This window comes from Scyliorhinus torazame, chromosome 2, assembly GCF_047496885.1.
Source record: "Scyliorhinus torazame isolate Kashiwa2021f chromosome 2, sScyTor2.1, whole genome shotgun sequence".
Taxonomy (NCBI): Eukaryota; Metazoa; Chordata; class Chondrichthyes; order Carcharhiniformes; family Scyliorhinidae; genus Scyliorhinus; species Scyliorhinus torazame.
The window spans coordinates 139,065,661-139,080,336 of record NC_092708.1 but is presented as its reverse complement, the minus strand read 5'-3'; the positions used below and the strand labels follow the sequence as shown (position 1 = coordinate 139,080,336).

General features: G+C 40.3%; 1 protein-coding gene across 9 annotated transcripts in view; it reads left to right on the top strand.

Annotated features, from left to right (window-relative positions):
• Nucleotides 1–14,676, top strand: part of nckap1 (NCK-associated protein 1) — a 351,428-nt gene that overhangs the window by 134,987 nt on the left and 201,765 nt on the right. For all 9 annotated transcript variants that reach the window (XM_072477663.1, XM_072477668.1, XM_072477677.1 and 6 more), the window contains 6 exons: nucleotides 4,404–4,494; nucleotides 5,872–6,009; nucleotides 6,096–6,144; nucleotides 9,313–9,469; nucleotides 11,365–11,421; nucleotides 14,067–14,163. In XM_072477663.1, the coding sequence (XP_072333764.1) occupies nucleotides 4,404–4,494; nucleotides 5,872–6,009; nucleotides 6,096–6,144; nucleotides 9,313–9,469; nucleotides 11,365–11,421; nucleotides 14,067–14,163 (589 nt within the window). The remainder of the gene's footprint in view (nucleotides 1–4,403; nucleotides 4,495–5,871; nucleotides 6,010–6,095; nucleotides 6,145–9,312; nucleotides 9,470–11,364; nucleotides 11,422–14,066; nucleotides 14,164–14,676) is intronic.

The window sequence follows — 14,676 nt, the reverse complement described above, 5'->3', positions numbered from 1 at the left end:
AAGACGTGTCACACTTAAAGCTTTTCATCATGCGCTCATCAGGACACTTTGCAAGAATGCCAATAGAAGGGGGAAACAGCACCTTATGCTAAAATGGGAAGAGTGCTGCTTGGTTTGCAAGTGGACTCTGATTAATAGAGGCATTGCCATGGAGAATGTACCAGGTGATGTTGACTGATGTTGAAATAGGGCGCATCAAAGGCATACTGTGGGATAATGGCTATCCTGATCCGATTATTTTATGTTGTGGATCACACCAACACGTGAGCAGGCATAAGGCCCAAAAAGTGCCCAGTCTACCTCACGCTTTGCCCTTCCAGGGTAATCTAGCTAAGATTTGAGCAACAAGTGAAGCTAGCTGTTTCATGCTATTACTTTGAAGTGGCAACACGATTGTTGTTCGCCACTAACAGGATGCTGCTTTCAAGCCAAAAAGATTTTCTGCCTCTCGCACAAATGAGTGATATGTCAGGTAAATTTCCGTGCTAGTGTGATGCTAGGTTTGTAGGCCATACATCCCAAAGACTGGCAGATCGTACCAACCAGAATGTCCCAGCCGCTGGGTACAGGTTTACCCAACCAGCTCTTGCTTGCAAAACTCCAAAGTAACCAACATTAGTTGTTACACCGCAGTTGAACAACATTTGCTTAATAATCCGAAGTGCACTAAGAATTACATTTTCAGTCAATTTAAGCTGGTCAGTTGAGCTCAAGGTGTGGCATATTTGCGTACACTGAAAGTGACATATATTAACGATCTAGATGACGGGACTGGGGGCATTCTGGCTAAGTTTGCCGATGATACAAAGATAGGTGGCGAGGCAGGTAGTATTGAGGAGGTGGGGAGGCTGCAGAAAGATTTAGACAGTTTAAGAGAGTGGTCCAAGAAATGGCTGATGAAATTCAACGTGGGCAAGTACGAGGTTTTGCACTTTGGAAAAAAGAATAGAGGCATGGACTATTTTCTAAACGGTGACAAAATTCATAATGCTGAAGTGCAAAGGGACTTGCGAGTCCTAGTCCAGGATTCTCTAAAGGTAATCTTGCAGGTTGAGTCTGTAATTAAGAAAGCAAATGCAATATTGTCATTTATCTCAAGAGGCTTGGAATATAAAAGCAGGGATGTACTTCTGAACCTTTATAAAGCACTAGTTAGGCCCCATTTCGAATACTGTGAGCAATTTTTGGCCCCACACCTCAGGAAGGACATACTGGCACTGGAGCGGGTCCAGCGGAGATTCACACGGATGATCCCAGGAATGGTAGGCCTAACATACGATGAACGTCGGAGGATCCTGGGATTATATTCATTGGAGTTTAGGAGGTTGAGGGGAGATCTAATAGAAACTTACAAGATAATTAATGGCTTAGATAGGGTGGACGTAGGGAAGTTGTTTCCATTAGCAGGGGAGACTAGGACCCGGGGGCACAGCCTTAGAATAAAAGGGAGTCACTTTAGAACAGAGATGAGGAGACATTTCTTCAGCCAGAGAGTGGTGGGTCTGTGGAATTCATTGCCACAGAGGGCGGTGGAGGCCGGGACGTTGAGTGTCTTTAAGACAGAAGTTGATAAATTCTTGATTTCTCGAGGAATTAAGGGTTATGGAGAGAGAGCGGGTAAATGGAGTTGAAATCAGCCATGATTGAATGGTGGAGTGGACTCGATGGGCCGCATGGCCTTACTTCTGCTCCTAAGTCTTATGGTCTTATATATTAATAAATAGGGCCCAAAAGGGCCCAATGCAATACTCCAAAAGCTAGTGATTCCAAATAAACCTGTTGTTAAAAATATGTACACAGTTCACCTATAACCGCTAAGCAAAATAAATGCCAGCCATTTGCTGATTAATTACTCGGGGCAATTCCTTGACCAGTCAGGTAAATCTGCCTGGTTTCAATTTCAAACTTGTGACTGAACTGTCAGTCACCATCACCTGGTACATTCTCCATGCCAATGCCTCCACTAATCAGACTCCACTTGCCAACCAGTCAGCACTCTCTTCTCATTACAGTGTCATTTGTTGTTTCACCTTTATATACTGATATTTTTGCAAAGTGTACTGAGGAGTGCAAGGCAAAAAGCTTTGACATGACTTTTTTTTCAGCAATGTCACATTCCATTTCTTGCACCAAATTTAACTCAATGGAATTGGGTTTATATTTATGGAATGCTTATTTATGCTGCAATTTAATGTTGCTGTGTGCACTTTGCAGTCATACATGTTCATGGGTGAATCCAATTTTTAATTTGCAGTAGTTCAACTAAATATTTGCCTATTATGATACATGTTTGATTTGATATGTGTGCACACCGTTTTGAAGTGGCGTTATTAGATTTTGATTTTGTTATATGGGAAGGTGGAGATGACACATTCTGGGTATTTTGGTCAGAAGTCTTGTGATAGCTTACATTTGCATGTGTACTGTCATGTTTTCTGATTTCAGTGTCTGATTTATTCTGGTGACAATTCCAAATTTGCTGCTTGTTCAGTTTGTAATACGAAAAATCGAATAAATGATAACCTTCTGCCCAATAAATTACGTGATTGGTTGGTATCCGAATTTGAAAGAATTGTTATGCTATATATTGATGTTATTCGTGAAGGACTTAACACAAAAGGCATAAAGCAATGTTTAAATGAGAACTCAATGGACATAGCATGACACATTGTCTCTACCTACTTTCTGTAAAGTTCTTGGAACTGCATCATTGCCTAGGTTTTTTTCTCCTCGCTGCCCCTCGTTGCATCCTTCAATGTTGAATTGGAGCCAAGTTGCAGTCTCCTCCAAAGTGTAGTTGTAGTTTAAATTGATCCCAATTGCTTTTTATATTTTGCAAATGTGTTGAATCCAAAATAGACCAGGCAATGTTTTCATTGTTAGATGTTATTCAAAGATTTATGGTGGCTGGGAGCAAGGGATTCACTTGATGAAGGAGCTATGCTCCGAAAGCTCGTGATTCCAAATAAACCTGTTGGACTTTAACCTGGTGCTGTAAGATTATCATAGATTATCATAGAATTTACAGTGCAGAAGGAGGCCATTCGGCCCATCGAGTCTGCACGGCTCTTGGAAAGAGCACCCTACCCAAGGTCAACACCTCCACCCTATCCCCATAACCCAGTAACCCCACCCAACACTAAGGGCAATTTTGGACACTAAGGGCAATTTATCATGGCCAATCCACCTAACCTGCACATCTTTGGACTGTGGGAGGAAACCGGAGCACCCGGAGGAAACCCACGCACACACTGGGAGGATGTGCAGACTCCGCACAGACAGTGACCCAAGCCGGAATCGAACCTGGGACCCTGGAGCTGTGAAGCAATTGTGCTATCCACAATGTTACCATGCTGCCCTACGTGACTTCTTACTATTACCTGAAACTGAACAAAACAACATTTCTGTTCCTATTTGGACGCATGAGAAAGCAAGTCAAATTTCATTTGTCCAGTATATACGTTCAGTTGGAAGTAGTGCACTACCCAAGACCATAAGACATAGGAGCAGAATTAGGCCACTCAGCCCATCGGGCCTGCTCCACCATTCAATCATGGCTGATATTTTTCTCATCCCCATTCTCATAGCATAGCAACAATCATTCACTGTTGCAGTCATGTTTTTTGCAATGTTATTTGAAGAGTTGTTCAAATGAGTAATAGGAATTTTGACATCCGGCACAGAGAATGCCCCGTACCAGCTGAGAACACTGATTCATAAAGTATACTGTCAACCTCGAAAGTGCACAGATGGGATAGTATATTGACAAAGACATTCATGAACACTCAATAGCATTAGTTAATCTTGAAAATGGACCAGCATCAGTTGATGGAGAATTTTTGGCAACAACACTGCTCGGAATACATTGGTGGCTAATTAGTATCATACGAGCTAAAATCTAAAAACGCAGACCATCGAAGCATCAAAGGATTAACATTGCAGGGCCTCACTTGGTTGGGAACACAACAGCAATTCTCATTGTAGCAAAGTTGTTGCTCAGACTTCAGTTGGCATGCTGGTGTTGGTTCCAAATGGCAAAAAGAAGGTACAGCACAGAAATGGACCTTTTAGCCCCACCAGTGCATGCTGGTGTTTGGGCTTCATCTAACCCCATCAGCATATTATCTGTTTCTTTCTTCCTCATACTTACCTAGCTTCCTGTGAATTACATCATAACATGGTTCATTTGTCAGTGAGTGGAGATATGTAGTAAGTACAAATTACATTGGTATAATTATTTACCTCATTACTGAATTTTATTTTTTGCACAGCACCTGTGAACACATGTCTTGTTGAAATGAGGAACATTTTGAAAGGAGGTTATCTGGTGTGTTAAATGTTGCTCTTTTATCTGAAAGCTGGTTAACTTGTCATTGAAAACAGTCCATATATGTTTCTGACAGTGATCGGGAATATCCAAGACTTGGCCAGATGATTGTAGATTATGAGAACCCACTAAAGAAAATGATGGAAGAATTTGTACCACATAGTAAGGTAAGATGAGAGAGGTGGCATTTTCCTTTAAGATTTTAAAAAATTGTTAACCTTTGGGTTTAAGTGTTTTTTTCTTTACTGCAATCTGTCACCTTAAATCTCTGCTCTGTCTCATTTACCCTCACCTCCAATAGTAAGTGCAAGGACTTCTTTGCCACAAAGGTTGGGATTTTACAATCCGCTGCCTCTGCTGTGTTTCTCCCTCCCAGTAACCCAAATCCCTTCTGCCTTAGTCTGAACTTGTATGTCTTTAGTTTCTCTTCTATGTCCCTCGCCTGCTTCCTCAGAGTTCATCTTGTCCATGAGACCCATCTACTGGTACTTGACTATTCTCTCAAACTGCTAGCCACCCAAATCCCCCTCCTTGTCCCCATGATAGCCAGTGTTGATAACAGTTCTCTCCTTGTAGATTTGCCCTCCTCACCTTTCTCCTAAAATAAAACTACCATTGGTCCCATCATCTTTGCAAACTCCCACCCCAACTTTTCTTTCCAAAGTCCTTGAATGTGTTGTCACCTCCTAAATCTGAGGCCATCTTTCACTGCACTCAAATGTTTGAATCTCTCCCATCATATTTCCTCCCGCTACAGTACGGAAGAACAAATGGAAGAACAAATTACATCCTATGATATTGTGACAAAGGGAAACTATTCCTCATCCTTATTGACCCATATGCAGCCTTTGACTCGGTTGATCACACCATCCTCCTCCAGTGCCTCTCGACTGTTGGACAGTTGGGTGGGACAACCATCACCTGGCTCCATTCTTATCTATTTAATCATAGCCGGAGTATCACTTGCAATTGCTTCTTTTCCCACTCCTGCACCATTACCTCCAAGGATCTATCCATGGTCCTCTCATATTTCACATCTACATCCTGTGGCACTATCATAAAAGCAGTGTTAGTTTGCACACGCATGGTGATGACATCCACCTCACCACCACCCTCGCTTTAAAATTCTCATCCTTGTTTCATTTCCGTCTATGGCCCCACTCGTCTCCATTTGTAACCTTCTGCCCCACGACTCCGAGATATTTACGTTTGTCTACTTCTGGCACCTTGGACAACCCTGATTTTAATTGCTCGACCGTTGATGGCTGCATCTTCAGTTACCTTTGCCCTTAGCTCTGGAAATCACCCCCTACACCTCTGCTTCTCTTCCATTTACATTTTGCCTTTCAGAAATTCCTTAAAACCTACTTCTTTGACCAAATATTTCCTTATGTGGCATGGTCCCTTCTGTTTTATGAAGCACTTTGTGAAGTTTTATGATGTTAAAAATGCTATACAAACTGTGTTGTTAATTATTGTCTTAATTTTCCAAAGCTCATGTTGAAAGTTACCTTATTGCTGTTTATTTTTCTCCTCCTTCCAAGTCTTTGTCAGATGCACTAATTTCACTCCAGATGGTATATCCTCGACGGAACCTTTCAGCAGAACAATGGAGAAATGCTCAGTTATTAAGCCTAATCAGTGCTCCCAGCACCATGCTTAATCCTGCACAATCTGACACGGTAAAATAAATTGTATACATCCAGAAAATGTTGTTTTAAGTAACTTAACTTGTTTTTTAAACCAATTTTTTGCTTTATTATTTCAGATGCCATGTGAATACCTCTCTTTGGACACTATGGAGAAATGGATTGTTTGTAAGTATTGGATGTAAGATGTGACATCGCCTGGACTAGATAAATTCATCATGGAATCTAGTAACTCTACCAGGACTGTAGGCATTTAGTTCCTCTGCCATTCAATGCGATCTTGATTGATTTTATGATTTAACTCTTCATATCATTTAATACCTTGGGCAAACAATTTTATCAATCTGAGATTTTAAAAAACAATTGACCTAGCATCAGTTGTGTTTTGCAGATGTGAGTTCTAAACTTACACCACCATTTGGATGCAGCAGTCATGCTTAACTTTACTGCTGAAAGACTTGACTCTAATTTTTAGAACAAGCTTCCCTTGTCCTAGAATTCTCAACTAATGGACATTGTTTATTTTTATTTATACCTACCGTATCAGTTCTCCTGAATAAGCTGTAAACTTTGATCCAAGTGTCTTAATTTCTAAATTCCAGGGTGTACAATCCTAGCTTTGTGTACTCTCACTTTGTAATTTCAATTTCAGAGTCCAGATATCATGAATGCTGGACTCCCTTTGCAAGATTAGTACCTGAACTGAACACACTACTGGTATGGTGTAACCATGGCTTTCTACAGCTGCAGCATAACTTCTCAACCCTTGTATTCTGGTCCCCGAGATATAACGACCAGCATTCCATTAGCCTTTTTGATTACTTTCTCTACCTGCCCATGGTATATTAATCTATATACATAGATCCTCAAGTCTCTTATTCTTCCATTGTTTCTAGCTCTTCTTCATTTAGAAAGTATTCTGTTTTATCCTGTTTAGATCCAAAGTGGGGAAACCTCACACTTGCGTACAGTGGAATTCATTAGCTACACTTTTACCCATTCACTTGATTTATTAATATCCTTTAATTTAACAATCTTTTGACACTGATTACAGTACCACCCATCTTTGTGTCTTGTGCAAAATAGTTTCTAATCTACCGAAGTTATTAACTATACAGAAGCAGTATTTTCTCTTCAAAAATAAATCAATGGAATTCCGGCATCTTTAATTTTTCATGTCATTTTGGGATGCACAGATTATGTTGGGTTACATATGAGAGTCTACATAGTTTATCCTAATATTTTAATTATGAAACGAGGCTATAAAAAGTTTGTTTATAATTTGGCTACAAGTTGGCCTAATTGTGAGACTTGCATTTAATGATGGTTATGAATGAAGAAATGTTTGGAATTTATAGATATGAATATTCTACATGCAAGACAATTTCGATTGAAAAATCTATTCTATTAATGCTCAATTTTCTGTTCCAACTGCTGTATAACAACCAGTCATAATCGTACTGCAATTTTCTCATGTCAAGTCAGAAATAAGATTTAGACCTGGTAAATGCACGTATTGCATTTGTTTGAGGAAGAGCAGGAAAGTTTTGAGCTGATTAAGTATCAAGTCGAGGGAATAAACTACCTCTAATTTGAAACCACTGTCTGCACCTTGCCAATCAGATTTAATGTAGGTGTGATGAACAATGGAGTGCTTCCTATTCCATTACTGGCAAGGCTATTTCTTAAATCAGACAATGCCCCCCCCCCCTCAGTTAGATTGTACTTGACACCTATAAGCAGCTTTCTGTGTGTTGGTGAATTATACAAATTAACTCCAGTTTAACATTCAAACCCAAGAACAATTTTGATAGTGAGTCTTTTTAAAAATTGCTGCAGTCCTGCTTTGGCCTGACACTTGGCTGCTGAAAGCATTGAAACCTACATTATCTGCATATTTACTTACACACAACAGTTTTCATGGGAAGGATGGACTAGTGAATTGCATTTTGAGAAGCAGCATTGAGCTTTCCCATGCTGCGAGGGGAGATTTTGGAAGGACAATATAAGGAGAGTGGAAAAGAACTTGAGAATCAGAACAATTGAAAGGAATGCAATGTGATTAGATGTTCAAAGGTAGTCGCTTTATTTTTCAACAATGGTCCCCTCATATTCAATTTCTGCTCAACCCTTTGTCAACTAAAGAATAATAACCAAAAGATTTGAGAAGAGTGTAATCAAAAATATACACTCTATTTCCTGTGAGCAACTGGTCTGTCATTGTTTATTCCATTGATGTTTCAGATATTTTGCAATTTCCTTTATCTGCTTGGGATGGAGGAACTTTTCCATTGGGGTGAATAATTATGTCCTACCTCAATTAAAGGAAATTTATTTGACTTGATGATAAAACAGGTGGCATTGATTTACATCATACTGCAAAATATTTCTTGTGTCTCCAATGCTCCAACAAACTTGTAGCTGGCCCCTCCCATTTTACTGTCACTAAACCTGAGGTCATCTGAAACTTGGCTGCTCATGCCCTTACTCGCACCAATTGCTGGTTCAATGACCAAGCTTGCCCCTGACTGAAAAACGTACTGGTCAAGTAAAGCCTCAATATGAAAATTCTCATCCTTTTCCAAATCCATGCATGGTCTCACTTCTTCCGATCTCTGTAATTGCTCCAACCCCTCGGCCCGTCAAGATATCTTCACTTAATAAATTCTGGTCTCTTTAACATGGACCATAGAATATACAGTGCAGAAGGAGGCCATTCGGCCCATCGAATCTGCACCAACCCACATTAAGCCCTCACTTCCACCCTATCCCCGTAACCCAATAACCCCATCTAACCTTTTATTGGACACTAAGGGCAATTCAGTAAGGCCAATCCACCTAACCTGCATGTCTTTGGACTGTGGGAGGAAACTGGAGCACTCGGAGAAAACCCACGCAGACACGGAGAAAACATGCAGACTCCTCACAGACAGTGACCTAGCGGGGAATCAAACCTGGGACCCTGGTGTTGTGAAGCCACAATGCTATCCACTTGTGCTACCGTGCTGCCCATTCCTGATTTTAAATTGATCCACCACATCTGGCCTTGCCTTTTGTCTGCAGACATCCTAAGCTGTTAAACTCCATCCCTAAACTTCACATTACTCCTTTAAGACGCTCTTTAAAGCCTGCCTCTTTAAACAAGTTTTGTGCCATCTGGCCGATTATTCCCTTTTGTGGATCGGTGCCAAGCTTTGCTTTATGATGCTCTTGTGAAGCATCTTGGGATGGTTTATTACATTAGAGGCACTTTATAAATACAAACTGTTGTCATGCGAAATATTTTGATTTGTGGTTGATGCAAATGTTATAAAGATATTTTTCCATTTTTATTAGTTGGTTTCATCCTGTGCCATGGAAACCTGAACTCAGATGCAGCTGCACTAAGCCTGTGGAAGATTGCCCTGCAGAGCAGCTCCTGTCTTGCCCTCTTCAGAGATGAAGTGTTCCATGTTCACAAAGTCGCAGAAGACCTGTTCATGAACATAAAAGGGTACTTTATTTCTTGAATTTGGTGATTGTAGAACATTGAATGCATCAGTAGAGCATTGATGCTTAATTTGCAACTGTAATGAAAGTAAATGTTACCAAACTAATCAGTGTTATATTGGAATATTGATTTTCTAAACAGTATTTTGTTGCAAATACAGTGTTAATAATTACAAAAACTTGTATTATGCTACTCAGTTTTGTTGTTTTTCAACAGTAAATGGTGCCCCTGATGTATATTGTATAATGGGTGCTGTTTAAAAATGTTTGGAGGACGGAGGGAGAAATATTTGAAAGAGTCACCTGGGTTGTTTAGTTGATAAACACGTGTCTATGAATCTTGGTGGTGGTGGCGACACATTGTCAATGTTGTAAAGTTGCATTGCCATAAATCTGAGGTTGTGCAAGCTCACCACACCTATAAACTATCAGAATTCTGGTCAATACCTTTGATTTTTGGATTTTTATTTAAAAGGATTTTTATTAATCATCTTTATTTTTTAATATAAATACACAATGACTGTTGTGCAGTCATGTGTGCTTCCAAATTGTTAGAGTGGGTTATAAAAAGCACTTGCTGTATTTGAGCTCCCCAGTTCCATTAAATTGCTTATGTTGGAAAAAACATTACAAGTTTGAGGATTGAGAGTGTTTTAGAAGCCGAAGAGTCACCAAACATTGATCAGAACGGGCAAAAATAGAATGAGAGTCAACGAGCCAGAAATATAAAAACAATTTGTAACGGTTTTTCGAAGTATATAAAAAGGAAGAGAATTGCTAAAGTAAACGTCGCTCCTTCAGAAGCAGAGGCAGGAGAAATTATGATGGGGAATGAGGAAATGGCAGAGGCATTGAACAAATATTTTGTCTGCATTCACAGTAGAACACACAAGTATCATACCAGAAAAAGACAGTGATCTCAGGGCTAAGAAGAGTTTCGAAGTATGAGAGGCAATCTGAATGAAATCTACAAAATTCCGAAGGAGCTTAATAGGGCAGATGCTAGGAGATTGTTCCCACTTGTCAAGGAATCTAAAACATGGTCAGGATAAGGGCCCGATCATTTAGGACTGAGATGGGGCAAAATTACTTCACTCAGAGTTGTTAATTTTTGGAATTCTCTATCCGAGGGGGTATGGATGCTCCATCATTGAATACACTTAAGGTTGGGATAGACTTTTTTGTTTGTTGTCCGAAGAATCAAGGGATCCGGGAGCAGGCAGGAAGTTGGAGTTGAAGTCCAAGATGAGCCATGACCGTATTGAATGGTGGAGCAGACTTGACAGGCCATATGGTCTACTCCTGTTTCTTGTGGGTTCTTTTGTTCGAACAAATTTGCTACTTTCGGCAATGAAGTATTCACATCCATTTCAAAGATTTTCTAATTCTTGAAATTGCCTCAATAATTATAGAAAACCCACAGAAGCCTCACATTTTGTATCCCCCAAATGTTCTTGGAGATAATTACGTTTAGAAGCAGTGTGCAGACATAATTGTAAATAGTTGCAGCTAATTGGACTTGTCTGCCACATAAGAAAATAAGATAAACTCAGATGAAGTCCACATGGTGTTCCTAATGGTTTGTGTTTCCAAAATAAACAGTTGGTTAAATTATAAGTTATGAAATCGAACAAATATGGCAAAAGTTTAATCGACCAAAAAAAGTCCTTATTCTCTTCCTAACACTGAATTTGTAATTCCTGAAATCTGATTAAAGTTTTGCAAAATGCACTCTTGTCTTCCCCAAACAAATGGACCATTAAACTGTTCAGTATTTCTTTTGATGCTTTTGAAAGTGTAAATTTCATCGTGTGCCTATTTTGGGGTTACAAGCGCTTTCAATTTCAATCAGAGTCGACAATGGCGATCTTAACATGCATTTGTACTTCACTTTCACAGATACAACAAACGTATAGCTGATATACGTGAATGCAGAGAGACGGCATTATCACATGCGTAAGTTTATCTTAAGTTTTGTATTGGACATAAGTATCTTAGTTTAATGTATGCTTAACATGACCCCCCCCCCGGGTGGGATGGTGGCACAGTGGTTGGCACTGCTGCATTTGGCGCTGAGGACCCGGGTTCGATCTCAGTCCCAGGTCATCGTCTGTGTGCAGTTTGCACATTCTCCCTGTGTCTGCGTGAGTTTTGCCCCCACAACCCAAAGATGTGCAGGCTAGGTGGATTGGCCACCTTAATTGGAAAAAAATAATTGGGTACTCTAAATTTAAAATAAAAACATGATTCCCTCCTGCCATTTTAAAAACTGAGGCCCAGAGTGAACATAAGTGAGCTGTGTGACACCTAACATCGAGGAATACTACAGAACAAAAACAAGTCATTCAGCCAATCAAATATGTGCTGATGATTTTTCTTTGCATATGAATCTCCTTGAAATGCTAATATTTGTATTGCTCCCAGTAGCAGTTCAGAATCTTTTCAGACAGTCGCTGAAATCCCTTTTTCAAGTGCTTGGGTACTGTGCTTCAGCAACAGATTGTGGTACAAAATTTTATTTGCATTCAACCTCTGTCTTTTTATCATGAGTTTATATATTTTTTTACCATACAGCCAGTGGAAATAGTTTACTAACATTCACTTCCTGACTCTTCACAATCTTAAAGAAAACCACAATATCAAAACATTAAAAGAGCTTGTTCACAGTCCTTTGCTTGGGATTTGCTTCATTTGGCTCATTAGTGCTTTATTGCAATGTCGTTCCCTGTGTTCAAACCTTGATCAGGTAGACAAAATCGCTGCAGAAGCATTGCACAATACACTCTTAAAGATTTGGAAGGTCCAGACGTGATACAATAATTATTGAATTTCAGTTATGGAATAAACCAATCCAGCACGGTGGCACTGCTGTCTCACAGCGCCAGGGACCCGGGTTCAATTCTGGCCTTGGGCGACTGTCGTGTGGAGTTGTACTTTCTCCCAGTGTCTGCGTGCGTTTGCTCTAGTTTCTTCCCACAGTCCAAAGATGTGCAGGTTAGGTGGATTGGCCATGATAAAATTTCCCCTCAGTGTCCAAAGATGTATAACTTAGGTGGGATTACGGGGATGGGGCGGGGAGTGGGCTTCGGAAGGGTGCTCTTTCAGAGGGTCGGAGCAGATTCTATGGGCTGAACGGCCTCTTCCTACACTAGGGATTTTATGATCTCTGTGGGCAACCATTTTCTATTGTTGAATTCCAAAGGTAAAAGTAACTCCGGTGATTTTTGGAGGATTCACCATATATTATTTGCAAATAATACTGCTACTGAACCTATTTGAGATAACCATTATGTAGTTTGGTCGCAATTCCTGACTTAATTAACAGAGCTGAAATTCTTTGAGTAACATTCGGCTGGATTCGCCAAAAATGGAGCTATGTCCCCACATGGGTGTAAAATCGTTGCCGTTTCACGCCAGACTTTCCATAAAAACATTTACAGCTATTCACCTATCTTGAAGGGGCTGGCAGGGACCCAGAGATCTTCTCGCAGCTGCGGATACGGGCTTTCGCCTTGAGCGGCTGCGCCGAACATGATGGCGGACTCAGCCGGCTAACCTGGACCAACAAAGAAAATCCCAATGATCTGCCCGCGACGCTCAATCTATCCTGCCCTCCCACCAGGGCGGCCGCGGACTGTGTCCCGACCGGCCAGATGTGGTTAGAACCACACTGTCGGGAATTCGACCGGCCTGGACCGGAGCATTGCTGGGAGGGCGTCTGGCAATGGTCCCCCCCAGCCGTGCCGCATAAAGCATGCATGAGCGATTCAGCGGGGACCGGAGAATCACGGGAGCGGCACTGGGCCCGATTTGCGTGTAAAAGTTGGTTCTCCGTCCCCGTGCCAAATGCGATTTCGGCACGGGCTGCGGAGAATCCAGCTCATTGTTTTTAACAGAAGACAATAAAAATGCAAGTCTGAACGGAAATAGAATTATATGTAATATCGTTTGCAGTTTAAATATATTTTCATTCCATACATGGTAGAACACAAGAGTCAGGGAGGCAAAGGCCAAGATTCGGCTCCTTTCAGTAGGTCCTAGAACTCTAATCTGAACAGAGTTGTTTCAGATTGGTCCTGAAAGGTTTTCTCTCCAAAGATTCTGCACAGAGAAGCATGTAAAACCCTGGCTGTCAACTTTATTCATGAGTGGTATTTAATATATATTGATTTGCTTAATTGGAATATAGTGGCAGGTTTAGGAAGTAAGTTATTGTTTCTTCTTTTACTTCATAACTGTTAACAGCAAAGCTATTTCTTTGTCGCTAATGTGGTTAATTCTGTGATTAAATTACCAAAGTTTGTTTTAACATAAAAGATATCTACCAGTCAGTGTTATCCTGTGGTGCAGTAACATTTCCTCACGTTTTACAAATTGAAAACATTTGGATTCTCGTTCAGGACCCTAACCGTGTCAGCCCCTCAAAAACATTACCTCAGTAAAAATCAACCCATAATTTGTGGCCTAAAAATGATCTAAAAGTTTTATTTTTACACAAGTATATATGGTATCTGGTCCATTTAAAGTATATTGTATTGTTCATGTCTAAAACTTCACTACCTATTGCTTTTCTGATTTAACAATGTTTATTTACTCTTTAGTGGTCCACTACACAGAGAGCGGCGCAAATTTTTGCGGTCTGCTTTAAAGGAGCTTGCCACCGTTCTTGCTGACCAACCAGGGTTACTTGGTCCAAAGGTACTGAACTTGTAATGCCAATATATTATTTTCTTCCAATAAAGATTAATCTTAACACTTATTCCTTATGAAATTCATGTTAATCGTATCTGCTGCACTCACTTGATGAAATGCGGAATGCTGCCTTGTTGCTTTAGCATAATAAAGACTTTCTTTTGGGCTTCATATCCTGATTTTCACAAAGGTGTGCTCTGCCATATATCCTTAGTTTCTACATCTTACACCTGCAATTGGTTTTTACATTGTGCAATTGATTATCCACAGATCCCCCTCTAAGCACATTTAAAGTGGATTTGGAGAAATGCATTACCCTAATATAATGTTAAAGCCTTCATCCTTTCCTCCAACAGTAACTTTGTAATGTAAGGGTCCTTCCTGATGAATCCCTTATTTCTCCTTTCTGTATTTTTACCATTATCATTTTTGATCAATGGATGCTTAATGGACATGTATCCTTAAGTCAAGCAGCAGAGAGGATGAGGAATTCAGGAAGTTGCAACATAGCATATGGTG